The 18360-nt window shown below is 40.1% G+C and overlaps 1 protein-coding gene across 2 annotated transcripts in view; it reads left to right on the forward strand.

Moving 5' to 3' along the window:
• Positions 1-18360, forward strand: part of stxbp5a (syntaxin binding protein 5a (tomosyn)) — a 99423-nt gene that overhangs the window by 32068 nt on the left and 48995 nt on the right. For both annotated transcript variants that reach the window (XM_075458734.1, XM_075458735.1), the window contains exons 3-5: positions 3367-3448; positions 5121-5221; positions 16902-17036. In XM_075458734.1, the coding sequence (XP_075314849.1) occupies positions 3367-3448; positions 5121-5221; positions 16902-17036 (318 nt within the window). The remainder of the gene's footprint in view (positions 1-3366; positions 3449-5120; positions 5222-16901; positions 17037-18360) is intronic.

Raw genomic sequence — 18360 nt, forward strand, 5'->3', positions numbered from 1 at the left:
TTAAAGAACATTGATTTTTTTTTTGAAGAAGAAGAAGAAGAATTGCAAATGTCATGTGAGTCTAGAACTCCCCCCACATCCTTAGTTTATAAGTGGAATGCACTCTGTTTATTTCAAATTTAGACAGCATCTCTTGTAACAGATCATAAGCTGTCCATAGTATATTGTGCTTCAGAGGGGGTGTCTGGTAGTCAGAGGAATTTTCAAGCTTTTGGGGCTAAGCTATCTACTTGTGTCAAGGAAAGGTTTGATCGTCACTGACTTTGCGGCACCCTGCTGGTCTCGCAGTTCAAGTCGGTTCCAGTTCCCCTGGGGCCTTATTCACTAAAATCCCTTGGAGCTGGTAGATGTTTTTTCTAGTCAGGGCATCACTGCTGCACAGATTTATTCCTTTAATAGGTTCTTTAAAGAGGAAAAGTAAAGCTTAATTTACCTAAAGAGTCAAAGAGTAGGCTTCAGGAAGCGTAGAAGCTGCTTTACCTTTGATATCTTACCGGGGCTGGTGGATGTGCTGCAATTTAACACTGATTATAAGCTCTCTCTCATACTGAGGACCACGAGCCTGTCACACTTTGATTTAATTATTGAACTTGTTAGCAAACAGCTGCTTAATTAAACATCAAGCAGCTACAGAGCTGCATCTGTACTCGTGTGGAGTCCTGTCTGTGGTTACTTCAGTGACTACAGGTCCAATAGTCAGTCCTTTTATTTTTGGTTCATCTCTAGTTTCCCAGTGGCTGATGCTGAGTATTAAGAGAACAGATCAGCCAATAGCCAGCATCCATTTTTGTGTTTGTGTCTTTGCATCTGATAAAATTCAACGATTTGATATTAATTACAATATTGATACAAAATTGAGCAGCTTAACTTGAATTTGAATTAGTTTTTATGTTGGTTTTTTTTCAATTTTTTTTTTTTTTAGGTCACACAAGGCCAGCGTCCCCAAGTGGGAAGGAAAATAAAAATCCTGACAGCCTAAAGCCCTGAAGAATATATTTTGCAGGTGGTCACAACACATCTCACAAATGATTACACGCATTACAGCTTGAGAAATTACACTGATGTCTGTCTGGGGGCTGGTGGCACAGTTTGCACCATGGGAGAGGAGGACTTGATAACTGGCGTTTCCTTTAGAATTTTAAGCGACCTCCTGCCATTATTTTGTAGTTAATTAAGCTAACATCTTTAGAATTTTCTTTTGTAGATCCCAGAGAGTTCCCCTCTCATCATTCTCATCATGGCTATTAGATCTGTATTCTTATATATGGCTGCATGTATCTAACTATGCGGCAGCTGGATAGTTCTGCAGGCAATTGACAGTAGCTGGTCACTTATGGAAACCACCGCCCTTCCACCCTTACTCCTAATGATGAGCAGTAGTGTCAACCCCGGTTGTTACACCTCTATGAGCCCCTCTCATAAAATATTACCACCCCCCACCTCAGTCCCACTCAGAAGGAAAAATGAATAGATATAATCGGTACACTCACCCAGTCACTCTCCTCGAAAATGGGTAACCTCGTTGTTCTCTTTCAGCCCCCCCTTCCTTCTCTATTTTCCTGTCTTCCATCCTTCTTTCTGCTCTGCATCTTTTATCAGAGTTATCAATCTCACCTCAGCTGTATCCTCTCCTTCCCTTCTTGTTATTATTTTCTGATCTGCTCACAATAGCCACCTCTTCTCTGCTGATTTATTTGTTATAATTGAATATCACACCCCTCTTTTTTTATTTTCCTCACCTCAGTCTTGTCACATTTCTGTTTCCTGACAGTTGTTCCTTCAGTGTCCCCCTATTTTGTTTCGACTCTGTAGATTTAGTTATTGCACTCGCCTCTAACGCATGTATTTCTTTATAACTGCAGTCATCAGTAGTTATGGGTTTCCTGCATTATATTTTGCGTTTGAAAACTGGACCTCCAGCACATTTATTCTTAGAACAGTATCGGTTAAAGAGAAATGTTCCCTCAGTTAAACTGACCCACAGTGTATGGCTGCAGGGTATATATTGAGTTATTCTAAAGAGAGAACAGTGAAACAAAAGCACATGAAATTTCTCAAAGGGTCTTGTAAAGTGGCAGTCCTTCTATGTTAGAGGAGATTAATATGTTTGAGCTCTGTTGATAGACCATAAAAATATCACTGTTGTGGAGAATACATTTTCCACTCCAGCAAATATCCAGGTAGCTGAAGTCATAACATTTGCATCAGATTCATCAACTTTAATAGCTTAAAAAGCTGTTTGTGTTTCATTTTAATTCATTTTATTGAGCCTACCTATATAATTGATAAATTAATATCAATGAACTCTCCTTGTTGTGCTCAGATCCTCAAAAAGGTTGCTCTACAGATGTGGGCCATAATAAGAAAGATTCCTCACCGTTGGTTTTACTCCTTACCTTCGGTATAATTAAACAGCCTCTTAGACCCGAGGGTTCCGTAGGGTTCATAGGATTAGAGTAAACACTCATGGTGCAGAGTTTTAAAGCAGTTGTAGCGGACATGTAGTCTTCTTGGGGAGACCAAAAATGAGAACTTTCTAATCAATATTGCAAGTGTGCTGTAGAGTGTCTGCATTGCCTTGAATGTGAAATTGTTGCAGTCTGGGTGTGTTCTGTGGATGATAAAATATTTGATTTGCTTTGATTGATTTAATGCAAGTTTTTTTTTTGCAAGTGCAGCTGTGCATGAGTTTCATACTTCGATTCTGTCCTGGTTGACCTGTAAGAAAATTGATGCATTTAAAAAAGGGTTGCATTGAATGGTTTTGGGTCCTCAGGAGACACAGCAATGTAAAACTGTATGTCATCAGTGGTAATCGTGCCATGTCTCCCGACGAGGCAGCATTTGGAAATCAAAACAAATGTGTGATCTAAAATCGAGCCTTATGGAGCTCTCTCCACTGCTTGAGATATGTTTGGTATATTTTGGATCTCGCAATTTCGGCAGCTACATACTGTGAGGTTATAAGGATGTAATGTCCCTCTCATCAGAGATGGACTTCATTCCCCTTTTCTTTTCTTGAATGCAAGCTTCTTTCCTCCTTGTTCTAGCACATGGTCTAGATGCATGCCCATCTTGGTGCGTTTAAGTCCCCCGCCCTGTGCAGCCCAGTTCAGGCAGACCCCCCCCCCAGATTTTTCTTCACTAAATGAACAATGATTTATCAAAAAAACTTCTGTCCAGACAGAAATAAGACCAGAGTCCACACTTCTCTGGTTTTCCCAAAATAAAGAGATCGACTGACTACTTGAAGCGCCGCAGAAACTTGGCTGTGTTTGTTTTTAAACTGAGATTTGGTCCGACACCCTGTAGTTTATTTTCATAGAATTTTGCAGAATTATACAATCCTTGACTCGGATCCTTCAGGTTTGGTCGTCCAGGTGTGGAGTGTTACTGTCAGCATGAGAGTGGAGCAGCCGTCATCCAGCTACAGTTCCTCATCAATGAGGTAGGTCCCAAAAACAGAGAAACTGCTCTGGTACAACAAGCTTCATCTTAAGAAAATCCATAAACATTTCACCTGTAAGATGTGCAATCCATCGTTCATTCTTCGTATTGTTGGAAGTGTGGCAGTATAAAAGACTATACATGCAGATAGATCTGGTATTAATGTGACTGGTTAGCAATGTTCTATACTTTTGAGCACTTAATGCCAATACTTTGCTGATATTTAAGTGCTTAAAGTTGTCAGCTGTTGAACGCAGACACTGAGAGCCATTAGAAATGTGCTGAGAGTACTGGCATATTTCATTAAATAGAAGAAAGTGGAACCTTTTGCAAGACACTGCATATTTCAAATTGATATATCTCACGTAATTTTTTTTTCATTCTTCATTTATTATCGGAGAATTGAGGCACATCTCATCCAAGCCTTATGAAAATAGCCTGTTCTGTCTGTATGTCATGTTAAAGGATAAGACCGTTTTTTTGACATTGGGCCCTTGATTTCACATTATAGCATGATGTTCTACTCACCCCTGCTTGTTGTTTGTCATTTGGAGCTGTTCCGAAGATATTCGCGAGGCGTCTGGCTGCTCTCTTGAGATATTCGGCCATGAAACGGTTTCCTATGGGCAAGCTTATACAGGCACAAACTATGCTGTTTATAATTTATTAATTACTCTACACTAGCACTGATAACGTGGAGGTGCGTCGCTTACTTAAAAAAATCCGGGTTATTGTAATTTTGATTTTTTTGTCGTAAAGTGGGTGTTACTGACGTCCTCGTCGTGCTACTGCCACAGACAGCCCACAGACCTGCTGCCTATTTATTCATTCGGCTAAAATTCAAAATTAGTAACCCGGATTTTTTTAAGTAAGCGACGCACCTCCACGTTATCAGTGCTGGTGTAGAGTAATTAATAAATTATAAACAGCATAGTTTGTACCTGTATAAGCTTGCCCATAGGAAACCGTTTCATGGCCGAATATCTCAAGAGAGCAGCCGGACGCCTCGCGAATATCTTCGGAACAGCTCCAAATGACCAACAACAAGCAGGGGTGAGTAGAACATCATGTTATAATGTGAAATCAAGGGCCCAATGTCAAAAAACCGGTCTTATCCTTTAAGCTACAAGCCAGATGAAAAATGTGAAAGTATTTTTAGAGAGGCAATTGACAACCTTGAAAAATGCCAGAGGTATACCTACAGACGTAAGTCGCTTGGGGAAAAAGCAAGATGACGTTTTGCTTTCTATTTGAGAAATGCAGTATTTCATGCATAATCGTGTGTGTGTGTGTGTGTGTGTGTGTGTGTGTGTGTGTGTGTGTGTGTGTGTGTGTGTTTGCAGTTTGCTCGTGCATGTGTGTAAGCGTCTGGATGACTGTGACTCAGCAGCTAAAACAAACCCCTTAGGGAGATGAAGATGATTTTTACTGCCTCCTACACACACACATACACTCTTATACGTCTTATGAATCCTCATCATTACCTGGGAGAATGTTGTTAGGGAATGCAGTGTGACTAATGCATGTCATCTTCAGAGAAAATGTGCAATTTGAAGACACGTTTTTGGAAATTTAAAAGAAATCTGTTTTTGTTTGAATACTCTTTATTTTGTTCATTTTTTTTTAAATGATAAATTTTATTTTATGAATTGCCTATGCCTGTGCCATGACAGGGGGCGCTGGTGAGTGCTTTGGCTGATGACAGTGTCCACCTGTGGAACCTGAGGCAGAAGAGACCAGCCATCCTTCACTCACTCAAGTTCAGCAAAGAGAGGTAATAGGTTATCGCAGAACTACAACTGAAGAAGACAGTTGGTGCATTTACCTCGATTTGTTCTTTTTTTTTTTTTTTTTTTTTTTTCTGCCTTTGTTATTCCTCTATGTGCTAAATGAGACCCTCACACATGGTCTGGTGCATTATGAGTTGTGACTCATAAATGTGGCCGTATCACACTTTTCTGCTTGTGTCAACTGTTTCTGTTTCTGCACTGATGCTGCATGCAAACAGAGGGCATTTCATTTAGCAAATGTGCACCGGGAAAACTGCGCAGGGCAAAAGAGGTGACGGAGAGGGTGGTGCTCCCTTTCTACATTTCCCTCTCCGTTTCTCTCCCTGCTGATCTCTAAACGCTCTCCACGTGGGTCACTTCCTCTGCCTTTGAGGATTTCCCATCACTGGGGCGCAGGTGTGAACCTTCCCAAACAGCTTAAGGTTTACACCAGAAGCTTGTTCCAGTCAAACAAGCAAACCATAAACACAAACAAAGCAACATGAGCTGGGTGAAATTTGAAGTTGTGAGATTTAGATTTAGTCGTTCATCATAAAGGGCCTCTCTCATCAGAGAAGAATATTAATCCTCTTTGAAACATACAGCCAAAGGTAGTACACTCAAATTAATGACAGAAAATTTACATTTTTTTCGTTCTTAATTTGATTGAATAACAGTTCAGTCACATAGAAAAAGTAATTATACCTTTATACATGTAGCACTTTTTAAATCCATTAGGAGATATAATTACAAATTCCAAAGTGAGTGAGCCGGTCTCATAAACATCTGACTTTTAAGGTTTTCTGGTATTCAAGTGTGTGGTGTTATAAAGATGAAAAGATTAGCTTGTGTATGCCCACAAGTCTGGCTAAAGAATCTAAAGGATACCCAGATTATTTGAAACTAATGATTCCAGTTTTCTGTCTAGAAAAATGAAAGGCACTTTCCCCAGCAAATTCTTCAAAACGTTTCCAAGAACCTCTCAATTTCTTCAAATAACTCCTGTAGCTGTTGGTGTCAAAGCGCATGTGCGTATAATTAGGAAGAAATGGCAGAAAATGTGACCTCAATGGGACCTGTGACAGGAAAAGTCTTTGCTGACCAAAAATAATTTTAGAACAAATCGAGGACTGCATGTTATGACATCAGATTGTTTGCCATTTGCAAATAATGTTGAAAAGCAATATCGTTATTGTTCTGTTGCATGGTGTGGGAACAATCATCTCGAGAACAATCACATATTGAATGTGAACAAGCCGCTATCTTTTAGGGGATGTCCGAATAAGCCAAACTCTGTTTTCATCCTGGGAGAAGAGGTGGAGGACTATAGATACCTGAGAGTTTACGTAGATGACACAGTAGACTGGAAATGCAACATTGAGTTTGTCTGCAGGAAGGAAGAAGGAGGACTCTACTACTTGTCGAAGCTGGGTCATTCAAAGGTCGCAGCATTTTCTGTTAATCTGTAGAGGAGAGTGCGATCTTATGGAACAGCACCATCAGAGCCAGTGACTCAAAAAACCAACAAAACAAACTGACAAAGAAAGCTGACTGTGCTGGGGACTGCTCTGGAGCCCCTGCAGCCTTTGTGCAAAGAATTCTGGTGCAAAAGTTTCTAAACATAGTGAACACTACTACACACTGTCTACAAAACACACAACCAACTGGCTGAACACTATCATAAAAGTAACAGTAATCTAACACAATAGGTACTTCCCCAATACGCTACAGTATATTAAAAAAAAAGGAAAGTTCCATAAATAATTTCAACTTTTATGTAGAAAACCATGAGATCAACCTTCCAATTTCTTCCATACTCAGATCAAGAAACCGTGTTGTTTCTTTTTTTCCCCTTCTTTCTCTTTAAATGCAGTTTAAGTTCGGAGATGAGAGGGCAAAATCAAATCACCTGAAGGAAGTTTGCAACCACGGTCTCCTCTGATCACAAACGTACTGACTACCCATCAGAACCAATCATATCATTCGCCAGCGATTTGCCACAACGATAAGTCGTGAGCGGGTTAAATGTCAGAACCAATGATCTGAGACGGCGCTGATGTGATGGACAGGTGGCCAGCAGCAGCTTTTAGGGCGGATTGTGTTCTTGTGGAGGCGCTTGACCGCCTCTGACATTTAGTAAGCATTTTGAACGCAATGACCTCGAGTCACAGCGTCGGATAGGAGCGGAGTTACTGTGTCTTAAGTGTTGTCAACATGAGAGAGTAAGAGTGCAAAGTCAGTTGACACATTTAGAATGGAAGGAGGAAAGAGAGTTCAACTACAACAGTGATAAAAAGGAAGTTTATCGGGGAGATATCTGAGAGACGTTATTCTCAAGGAATTCACTTTCCATTCCTCATTCCCTGCAGTCAGTCCTCATCCAAAAATAATATGTAATGCATAGGGCAAAAATGTCAATAACAAAGCCTCATGAGACAGTCAAGTTGATCTCAGCGTTAGACATCAGACTGCCAGCAATTTCACTCCAGGGCTTTTCTGTCTCACATTCCATGTATTCTCACAAGGTATTTGGTTTCCCCCTCTATACCAAAGAAATGCAGCAGAGGTGAACTAGCAACATCATGTTCTTGTAAGTCTTAATGTTGTTTGCTATACTAAATGTGTTGAGCTCAACAAAGACCAGCTATGTTGCAGAGCATTGCATCATTTGATGCGCATCAGTTAATGAACACCAACACCAGACCCAAAGGATATGTCATGCTGCACAAACACGAGACACAATCAGGCTGGGCTGCTGCAGATCCCAGGAGTGAATGTGATTATGGAATGCTGCCTGAGCATACAGTAGATTGGTATAGAAATTGTGTGTAGTTGTGTAGCCTGGGATGTCGGTGGGTTTCATCCAGGGATCATTTGCATCATGATTAGGGTATAGACTTAAATTCAGGAGATGCATTGATGGGTGCCATACATTGTCAGAGTCCTCTGAGTCCTCTGGAGCTGCATACCAAGCTGCTAGGCTTCCTTCTCAAGACGCTGGAGAAGTGCAAGAAGGTATAGATAAATGCATGGAAGTTAATGAATTTGAGAAATGACATAATAGAAAAAGAGTATTCATTAGCTATCGATTGCAGTTGAGCTCTTAATGCATCAACGTGTGCTATAAAGATTCTGAGACACCCACTGCATTTCAGCCCTTCTATCAAACAGATCAACAAAGTGTCTTTCTTACTCCGATGAGCTTTATGCTTGCTTTGCGTACAGTTGTTGGGTTTTTTTTTCCGCTTCAAACAGAACAAGGTAACATGCCAGATACATCAAATGTCAATGCAAAAGTAGACAGGACAGGACACGGTGAGTAGACTTAAGGTTACACGGTCAAATGGCTGAGCAGTCGTCAAATCTGAACATAAATAAATAAGCTGATAAAATGGTACAGAAAGACATGTCACCGGTCGAGTTGACTGAGAGATATGAGGAAGAAACAGGAATACAACACATGGATGAGTGTACCAATGCTCCCCACATCTCTTGCGACTCTGGCTGTCCCTTAACGCCTCCCTGTCTGCCCTTGAGAGTGAACGGTCTACCATGTTCAGTACTACAATCTGAACTAATATTGGTGTCTGGTGGCACAGACACCAGTGGACAAGATGCCTGAGGGCAAAGGCATAATGGTATTGGAATGAATTGGAAATGCTATTCCACAGACATCAGTTACCAGGCTTATTAAATTGTCTGAAATATTTATGTGGAGTTCTCACTTGGATGACCCTGAGAATATAAATGAACTTTGACATAAATGTTGTTATTTAGACGTCAACTTTTCCCCACAGTGATGAGAAAAGATGAACCCCATGAAATAATATCTGCCTCATATTGCTTCAACAGAGGTGTCAGTGTTGGCTTTCCAACATCTACTTTTGCTGTGGCAAAAGTGATGTATCACCAGTGGGCAGTACGTGGAAATGGGTAATGGAAAGAGTCCTGATTAACTTTGTAACCTTAGTGATTTGAGAATGGATCTATCGTGTTAAATAGGACTGAATGCTGTGTTTAGTTTTTTTTTCATCACTTTTTCATGGACCATAGTTGTCAAAAAAAAATAACATGAGTTCATATTTCCTCCGAGTGTCACCTGCAGTTGAGAGTGATTTATTTATTTTTTTATTTTTTATTTTTTGAGAGAAGCCAAGAAAAAAATGTTGACCATTTTTAAGGATGACATGTGAGACTGAGTCAGACAGATTGGTAAAACAAATTAAATTCTTAGTCTCCTACTGTCACCCATCTTTTTACCTTTGCTTTGTTGTATTTTAGCCCTCCCGGACTGTTTGTTCAAAGCCTGACTGGTCAGCCTCCATTTCCAGCATCAACGGAAGGGGAGTCACCCCTCCCTGACTGCCCAAATGACAGCTGTATAGAAGTGGAAAAAAAAAAAACGGTCTCAAGTTAAAATAGACACCATTTTTTTAAAATCTCCCAGATACCTTTAGGCATGTGATTAACTGCACAGATTGTCTCTGTGTGGATTTTAGATTTTTTTTCACTTAAGTGTTTATTGTATTGATTTTCATCTGCATTTCAGTACGTATCAAACTAGCTGCTTCTTTATGCTAAACTAAGCTAAACACTTATACTTATACTCCCTTCTTAGCAGATAATTAGAGTTTTTGGTGTAGTTAGCAATTAACCGGGTCACAACACAAGTTAACTATAACTATTAATATCTATTAATGTTAAAGTTTTGGGGTTCATTCACAGGCAAGAGTTGTCTATCAAAAAAATGCTTGCTACAGTCAAAAAGTTCATTCATATTTTGAATAGCTTTTACTTTGTAACTTTTGCCAATCAGTTTCCCACTGCCATACAGCTCCCTATTGCGCCACTGATCATGCTTTCACCGCTCTCAGGAGGTGGTGATGGATGATCTTGTCTTTTTTTCGGGTGAAAGAGGGATCTGGCATTTAACCGAGACTGTCAAGTGAGAGATCACAAGCTTAAATCCTATCTTTCATTATATTTTTCTACAGTACTTTCACTTTTCAGCTTTGCTGCCACCTGCAGATGGTTGGGTTTAGATGTTCAAAAATATACATTGTCACTGACAACACAGTTTGATTCTCCGTGGTCATGGTTCCCATCATGTAACACAACAGTGCCATACACAAAACACCTGCCTAATGAAAAGTTGTCATTGTTTTAGTCAAGTTTGTCATCATTGACATGACAATCGTGCACACTGCATGATTTCTGGTGAGACTGGGCTGTCTCATGTCACATTTCCAAGCACAGGACCCCACTTTAATTGACAACCTGCAGAATATTTCAAAATACTCTTGTAGAAGTCATTAACATCTGAAATGGGCTACATGAAATCATTTCCAAATCCTTCCTGCTAGTGTTGTCTGTCATGGGGGGTTGTCACTATGGCAGCCAAGAAAATGGAGGGGAACCTTGTTGCAAATGGCACAAATTGTGCCTTTGAAAATGTGTTTGGAGGGCACGATTAAGCCCAAACAATGTTGCTTTCGCACTCCTAAACAATGAGTACAGATGCCCGAACTTGTTTAAGCGAACCAAGAAAAGATGTCCAGCTGCCTTTTTAAATAAGGATTTAGGATTATTACAAACTGTATGACCTAAACAGATCTTTCAATTCCGCCTCCTTGTTTTTCTCATCTCCTTCCTTCCCCCACATCAGAATTTGCGTTTATGGGTGAAAGCAGTGCAACAGAAAGCGTCGGCATCCATTCACATCAGATCACAGGCAATAGGAGAAAGGAGGGAAGGGAGAAGAGGAGGAGTTGAGACAGACTGGGCCTCAGCCACAGTGCACTGAGTCAGTCTGTGGGTTGGAGTGTGGAGATGGAGGGAGCGCTAAAGAAATCCTGCAGAGTCATTCTGGCGTAGGATGCTCTCGTCACCTCCTGGCCTCGCAGGAATGTGCTGCAGAAGGGGATGCTACACTTTCAAAACAGGGAGATATGATGGGATGTACTAGCGGGGGAGGGGAAGTGTACACTTACAACACAAGTGAGAACAGATTTCTGTAAAACCACATGAAAAAAAAGCTTAACCACATAAACATGTAAACTGGTTGATAAGATGCAAAGAGACGATTATATCTGTCACTTCTTGCTGTTTCACACACAGGCCTTCAGCCTAGGTACTGAATGCACTTGTTGGTAGAAAGGAGTCGCACAGTGTCACGCTCATTCAGTGAAAACAAAATGAAGCTCTTGCTGAGACAATTCAATAACAGTGGGATCACGATTTCAAAGATTTTTACAACCCAGCTTGGTGTCTTGGCGAGAGATTTACACTCCGAAGTGCCGTACAGAAATCCTCAGATCGGTCAGTCGACGACAGAACTGTGTAACCTTGAAATGAAATTGTTTCTAAAATATTAATGATGTGAAAGGTCGAGGCTTTTCCAGACTGCTTGGGCCTGACCTGTCATGAGTCAATCTGCACAACTCAAGCTTTTTTTAATCAGAGGAACAGAATAGGATCTGCAGCAACTGTAGCAGAACACTATAATCAAAACTGTCACCTCTCTAGTTGTGCAGTGCAAATGTATATGTAGTGACCTGTATCACTATTACAATAATCTCTGAATTAGCTATAATCAATGTAAGCTACTTGTTAGTTCAGCAACTGACAGCAGCCAGGACAGAGACACGCAGCTTCTCTGGTGTTCAAATGTTGGACAGTAATGAACAGTGACAGAGAGAGGGAAGCACATGGGAGATGGAAAGCTGTTACTACCCACTGAAACCCCCTCTATTGTGAGTTAACTTTTTTTGGAAGTTTGCTTTGCCAGTTTTTAACCCAACCCTGCCAAGTATTTTCTGTTTAACCTAAACCTGAGGAACCTGTTGCTCATGTGTCGATGTCCACATCAGTGTGATCTTTGAGAGTTTCTCTTAGTTTCCAGCACTTGCAACCTGAAGGCACATCTTTGAAATATATGCCTAAATGGGCAGGAATTACGTAATGTAGCTCTTTTAAAGGAGATGGTGAAATAAATGAGCCTATATAAGCATGCCTCTTCTTATGTGCTTTTGTGCACGTAAAACCTTCTTTCATCTTGAATGAAGCAAAAGGATGTTTTGTTCTGATGCAATCGAGACAAAGCTCAATGGATGCAACCTATGAGGGTTAACCTTGTGATGTGAACTGACCTTTGTAGATTTCATTTGAAAACATTAGTCGAAGATCTGCAGCAATTTGACTGACATCTTAATCAAAGCACCATATCAATGACGGTATGAATATTTTTCCAAAGACTCAAACTAAAGTCGGAGTGAAAACATGATGAAGAGATTCATCAGACAGACTTTGTATCCAAGACAGCATATGCACAATAAATCATGAGATTACATGAGTTGAGCTAAAACTGTGGGGAGAACTGGGATGCAGGACACGGATTTAGATTCAACACCATAAGGCTGTTATAGAAGTTTTGGTCGGATCACCCACCTCAAGTTGCCTGCATCATGGAGGTTAATGCTCATTTCTCACAAAAACTAATGATTTATAAAAAAAAAAAAACAGTCATGAAATCTATTCTGAGGAAGCACAGATAAAACTGCTGAAGTTGATGCATTGGGGACTTTGCAGTATTCAAACAGTTGTAGAAGAGTCCAGGTGCAGTTGGGGCTCTTAGAAACAACAGAATTTAATGATTAGCTATTCTCATGAAACATTTTAACATCGAAGACATAGCAGATGTTGAAAGTGTAATATTCTCGGCTATCCCTACAAAAAAAAACGACGCCTGAATGGGAGCATATGTTGCTCTAAAACCTGTGTATAACTTGTGTATCTCTTGTCTATTTAGAAAGGCATCTCTGAACTACATTTCAAATTTCAATTTGTCTGACCACAGTTTTCATTTTTGCCTCAGTCCATTTTAAACGGCTATGGTCCAGAGAAGATGGTGGATTTTCTGGATCATGTTTATATATATATATAGCTTCTTCTTTGAATGCTGCATATGTGGATCTTTTAAAGTGTTCCAGAGCCCATGCAGAGATTTCCATGACAGAATCATCCCTGTTTTAATGCAGTGCCATCTGAGAGCTTGAAGAAGGGAATCCAATATTGATTTTCAGCCGTGTCCCTTGTGCACAGAATGTCTTTATTTTCTCAGAATCTTTTACAAATACTGTGTACACTAGATGAATGAATAATAATAATAATCTTTACAAGTTTATGGTAAGAATCATGATCCTGTTTTTGTTTTATTTCCTAACCTATGCCCCTCTTTACCTCCGAGACTTAAAGACTTCTTAAAGACTATCTCTTTAAGATGTTCTTTTTTTATACCCAATCATTTTACTGACCCAATAAACCCAGTTAATTACAACATGTTCCTCCATCTGTCTCTCTTCAGCACCACTATCTCTAGCAGTCTTTTGTTGCCCCCATCCCAACCATTTGTAGGAGTGTTGCTGCCGTCAAAATCCAAAAATATTTTTCATTAGATCCTTTAATGTCTTGATATAAACATTAAATGCTTTCTACATTTTATTGTGATTAAAACATTGTTACATGAGATCTGTAAATGAATGCAATCAGTTTATATTTACATTTTACGCCTCGTCCCAGTTCCTCTGGAATTGGGGTCATTTAATTAAAACAGTTTCTCCTCTTTTCTCCAGTTAGAGTAGAAATAATGTAAATTCCTCTTCAGAATAGACTTGATTCCTTATTTGTTCCTACATCTACAATGGGTCAAAAATAATTTAAGTATAATAATCTTATATTAATGAAACTATCAGCAAAAATGCCACATCATGCGTCCCTGCTATAGGGTATCTGGAAGTAGATATACTGCTTTGCTGCTGTTGTTGCTTAAAGATTGCTCAAGTTATGGGCATTATCTCTCTCTACATCCTCATTCCAAACACTTTAGAAAGTATTAACATGCAAAAACATCTGCAATCCCAATTACTTCAAATTTTTTTTATCCTTTTAGGTATGGACAGGGCGTTGGCTATACAAACGTCAAAGGAAAAGATGATTAACACGCGGAATTTAGCACACCAGCACAATTCTCCCTCTTTATATGTTTGAATACATTATACATTTAAATTGTACAAAAAATGTTCAGATGATTTGTGAAATTGCTATTTTACTGCAGCAATGACAGGCTTTCATTACACGTACCTAATTATATATCCCTGTTGTACCACATTTCGATATTCAGGAGTTGGGATTCAGCGCTCAGGGGTTAACCAGTCCAAGTTTCTTAGAAAACGTGATCAGAGTATGTGTGCTGGTTATTTCTAATGACAGGAGGGATAATCTTTTGTAAGAGTGCCAGGAACATCACATAAAACAATGCATTACAAAACATGATTTTTAAAAATATCTCCCCTCCTTAATTCATTGGCAGTGAACCGTGCTCTCATAGGTCTAGCCCACAGTGCAGTTAGTCTCAGAGCTGTGCAGTGTGGCAGGCGTCTGTTATTTCTGAGGCAATGTGCTTGGCCCTGAGCCTGCAGGCTGGCAGCTGCCTTTGTGTGTCGTGACCACTTGAAGCTGGAGATTTCACCAGGAGACGCGTACATGCACAAACAATTGGGTGCATATTTGCACACACACAGACGCACACTGTGAAAGGGACACACACTGACAAATTGCAAGCAAATTTGTATAATTAAGCTCCTGACACTGCCTCCCAGTTGGCTCTCTCACACAGTGGCTCTCAGAACACTTAATCAGTTAGCTTGTACTGTATTTATACACACACAGACACCAAAATGATGCAACCTGATACTTCTACATACAGTATATATGTAAAGAACATGATTGTATATCAGCTGCTGGGATGTGGGATGAAGGAATGTAATGTACACAAATAGACACGCACAAAAATAAACCACACACACACCAACCTGCATACACATAGACCAGGCACATCTGTTAAAAGGACATTAAATGAGATATATTGTCTGCTTGTTCAGGGAATGCCGCAAGTTGTCCTGAAATGTCATGTTGCTATTATTGAGTGGGAGTTTGCACATGCAGTATACATACATTTTAATTAAGAACTGTCTTACGTTTGATGAAATACTAATAACATATTACATTTTACTGTCAGTAGATTTAGTTTGTCATTGCATTTATTATTTTGTTGTCTGGGTAATTATGCCCTTGGATTAGCCTTGACAATAATATCCAAATGGTTTCCTCAAACACATTTAGCCAAACATGTCTTTTGTGAATATGAAAATAGCATAGACCTTAGTTACCTGATACATCATATCAGCATGTGAAGTAAGTTCTTGTGTTTAACATTGACAGCGATTTATTTCTGGTAATACAGTATTATACTTTTTTCATACATGTTTTCATCAGTGTGGACGGTTGTTTTTATTATTGTCAAAGGAAGCCATTTCTTTGAGTCAATGAACACTAGTTCTCCTCCTTGCCCTTTAACTTGTGGCATTGTCATATTATGACAAAAGCCCAGAGAGGACTAACCAAACACTGACTCTAGATGAAGCATTATATTTCAATCAGAATGAGCTGTACTGCTGAAGATCACAGCTGGATAGGGGGACTGAGATTTATCTCAAGAAGCCTGAAGCCTCTTCAAAGTATGAATATATTCATGTGTTCAAGCATTTAGGGGAGATATATTGGCAGAAAGATCCCCCTAAATGGGGCAGAGCGTGAGAGTATGTTTTTAATACCAGGAGTCAATGCAAAGACATCTTTACACAGATTTGTGCTGAATAAGCATTTATGTATGGAAGGCAAAAATAACTTGATTTGTAGTTAACAGAATTGTATTAAAATTTCAGGAATGCTTTATTATAACACTCGGGATGTAATTAGCATCTCAAAAAGCAAGATACAATTTAATCTGGTTTCAGTGTTTAGATTTCTTGGCCTACTTTGATGGATTAATTCATCTTGTAGCAAATTTCACATTCAAATTTGAAATTTTCTGTGCTGAGGGACTTCATGCCTCAGTACCACATAAACTACTAAGATTGCAGAGGAAAGGTTGTCCTTCTTGTGTCCTCCTTGTTGGAATTGCCAGACAAGAAGACAGTGAGCTCAAAGAGAGATGGATGCAACTCTGTTTCTCTTCACACATGAGTGGATATCCAGACGGCTACCGCTTGTGGGCCTGGTCTTGAGCCATTCAAGTCCACAGGTATGGCTCAAACCAACATGAAGATTTAAAAGGATCACCAGAGGAACTGAGCGACCTTGAAATATTAGCTAGCCGGATTACCAAGGTTGTACATTATCATTCTACAGGAGAGTGGATGAAAGACCAAAATGATGAAAAGAGGATGAGAAGATGAATGGATAGCCACAGTTAAGGAGGGGAGGGTTTATAACCTCTCATTAAACTTAAGTCTGATGGATGGATGAAAGGAGGAGATGGGTGCGGTAATGAAAACAGAAGAGTTATGGGTGACTTTTTGCTCTCAGTTTTCCTGTGGCTGCAGAGAAAAGGTGTCAGATGGAATGTCTCAAAAGCTCCTTGGCTTGCCGCTCTCATCATGACCTGGTGGAGTGGTAAATAATCCCCCTCAAAGTTGTGCACGATTCCACACTGGTTATAATAGGACACTGAATGATTTCCAAAAGGATTCCGTCATTCTCCGGCCTTTAATTTCCCTTCCTTTATGTCATTTCTCCTCCTCCTTTTCCTACTCTTTCAACACTTGTGTCCTCCCCTTTCCTTCACAGAATGACTTTCTGCCACGTGCCCTTCCAGAGTAAATGGCTGTACATCGGCACAGAACGAGGGAACATCCATATCGTCAACGTGGAGTCCTTCATGCTCTCAGGCTACGTCATCATGTGGAACAAAGCCATTGAACTGTGAGTGGCCCTGGCCTCTTTTTTTTTTTTTTTTTTTTTTCTTCTTTTTTTTTTTTTTACCCATGATTCCCACGTTTTGTTCTGAGGTGTCTTTGCTTTTGCGTTGAATTTTTCCAATAACCCTTATTGCTCCAAAGTTAAGCATACTGCCATATAGTTTTTGTGTCACATCGAGGGGTTCCATATCCAAAATGTATCACTAAGTGGATCAATATTCAAACTCTGCTGGAGTCAAAGGAATATCGCCAGCACTGCAGCACTGAGGGCCTATTGACTCATTTTACAGAGTTCAGTGAGGAATGCTGTGGGATCAGCATTTTATAATTCGAAAGGTTATTCTGGTTCAAATGTAATAGCATAAGAGCTCATTTATAAATCTATCATTTCCAGGCACAGTATCAAATTCCAGGTAGTGAGCAACCCGTCTCTGCTTTTTCAATGGATCTGTCAGCTTGACGGGCTCCATTTTGGCTCTCCGCTGTAGAGACTTAAATTATTCACTGGAGCATTTTGCTTCACACTTTCCCCTCATCCTCTTATAAACATGCTTGTGTGTGTGTCTATACATGTATGTGTGTGTGGAGACGGAGAAAAAGAGGAGGAGGGAGTGGGTGGAACAGGTGTCTGCTGAGATCAGTGTATGGTACACACAGACGTCTCGTCGACAGGGCTGCGGGGAAGAAAATGCGAGAGTGAATGTTGGGGGAATGGGAGGAGGGGAGGAGGAAGGGTGCTTGACAGAGGGGAGAGGAGTGGAATGGATGAGGCGAGGTTTGTGCTTGCGGATAAGGACAAGCGGAAAGGCAGAGTGATGGAAGAGAGGAATGGAGTTATGAAGGAGGGAGCAGAGGGCAGAGCAGAAGAAAGAAGTTGGGCAGATAAGTGAGAACAGAGGGTTTCCAATTAAAGAAAGAAGGTCAGAGGGTAAAGTGTGATAACGACAAGATGGAGAGTAGATATGGTTGATGGAAAAGTAGATATCGGGATGCCTCTAGACTTGAGGGCAAACATTAACTTTCACTTTCCTTGGCTGGACTCTGTTCTTGTTCTTTTTTCCCCCCATTTTTATAGTCCCCCTTCATCTTATTTATCTTGGATGATGCAGCTTTTCCCGCTGACCACCTGATCCACTCATTCTTTCAACACGTCAGCGACTACCACGATTCCGAAGCTCTCACTGTGGGCATGAAAAATGCTTTCTATAAAAAGTGTCATGTACACATCTGTGCCATGTCAAAAAACGTGGCACAGAAAAAAAAAATCTTGTTTCTATGTGAGCTCTGAATCGAGGTGCTTATATTTATAAATTTTTATAGAGCGTTTA

The sequence above is a fragment of the Odontesthes bonariensis genome, chromosome 24, assembly GCF_027942865.1.
Source record: "Odontesthes bonariensis isolate fOdoBon6 chromosome 24, fOdoBon6.hap1, whole genome shotgun sequence".
Taxonomy (NCBI): domain Eukaryota; kingdom Metazoa; phylum Chordata; class Actinopteri; order Atheriniformes; family Atherinopsidae; genus Odontesthes; species Odontesthes bonariensis.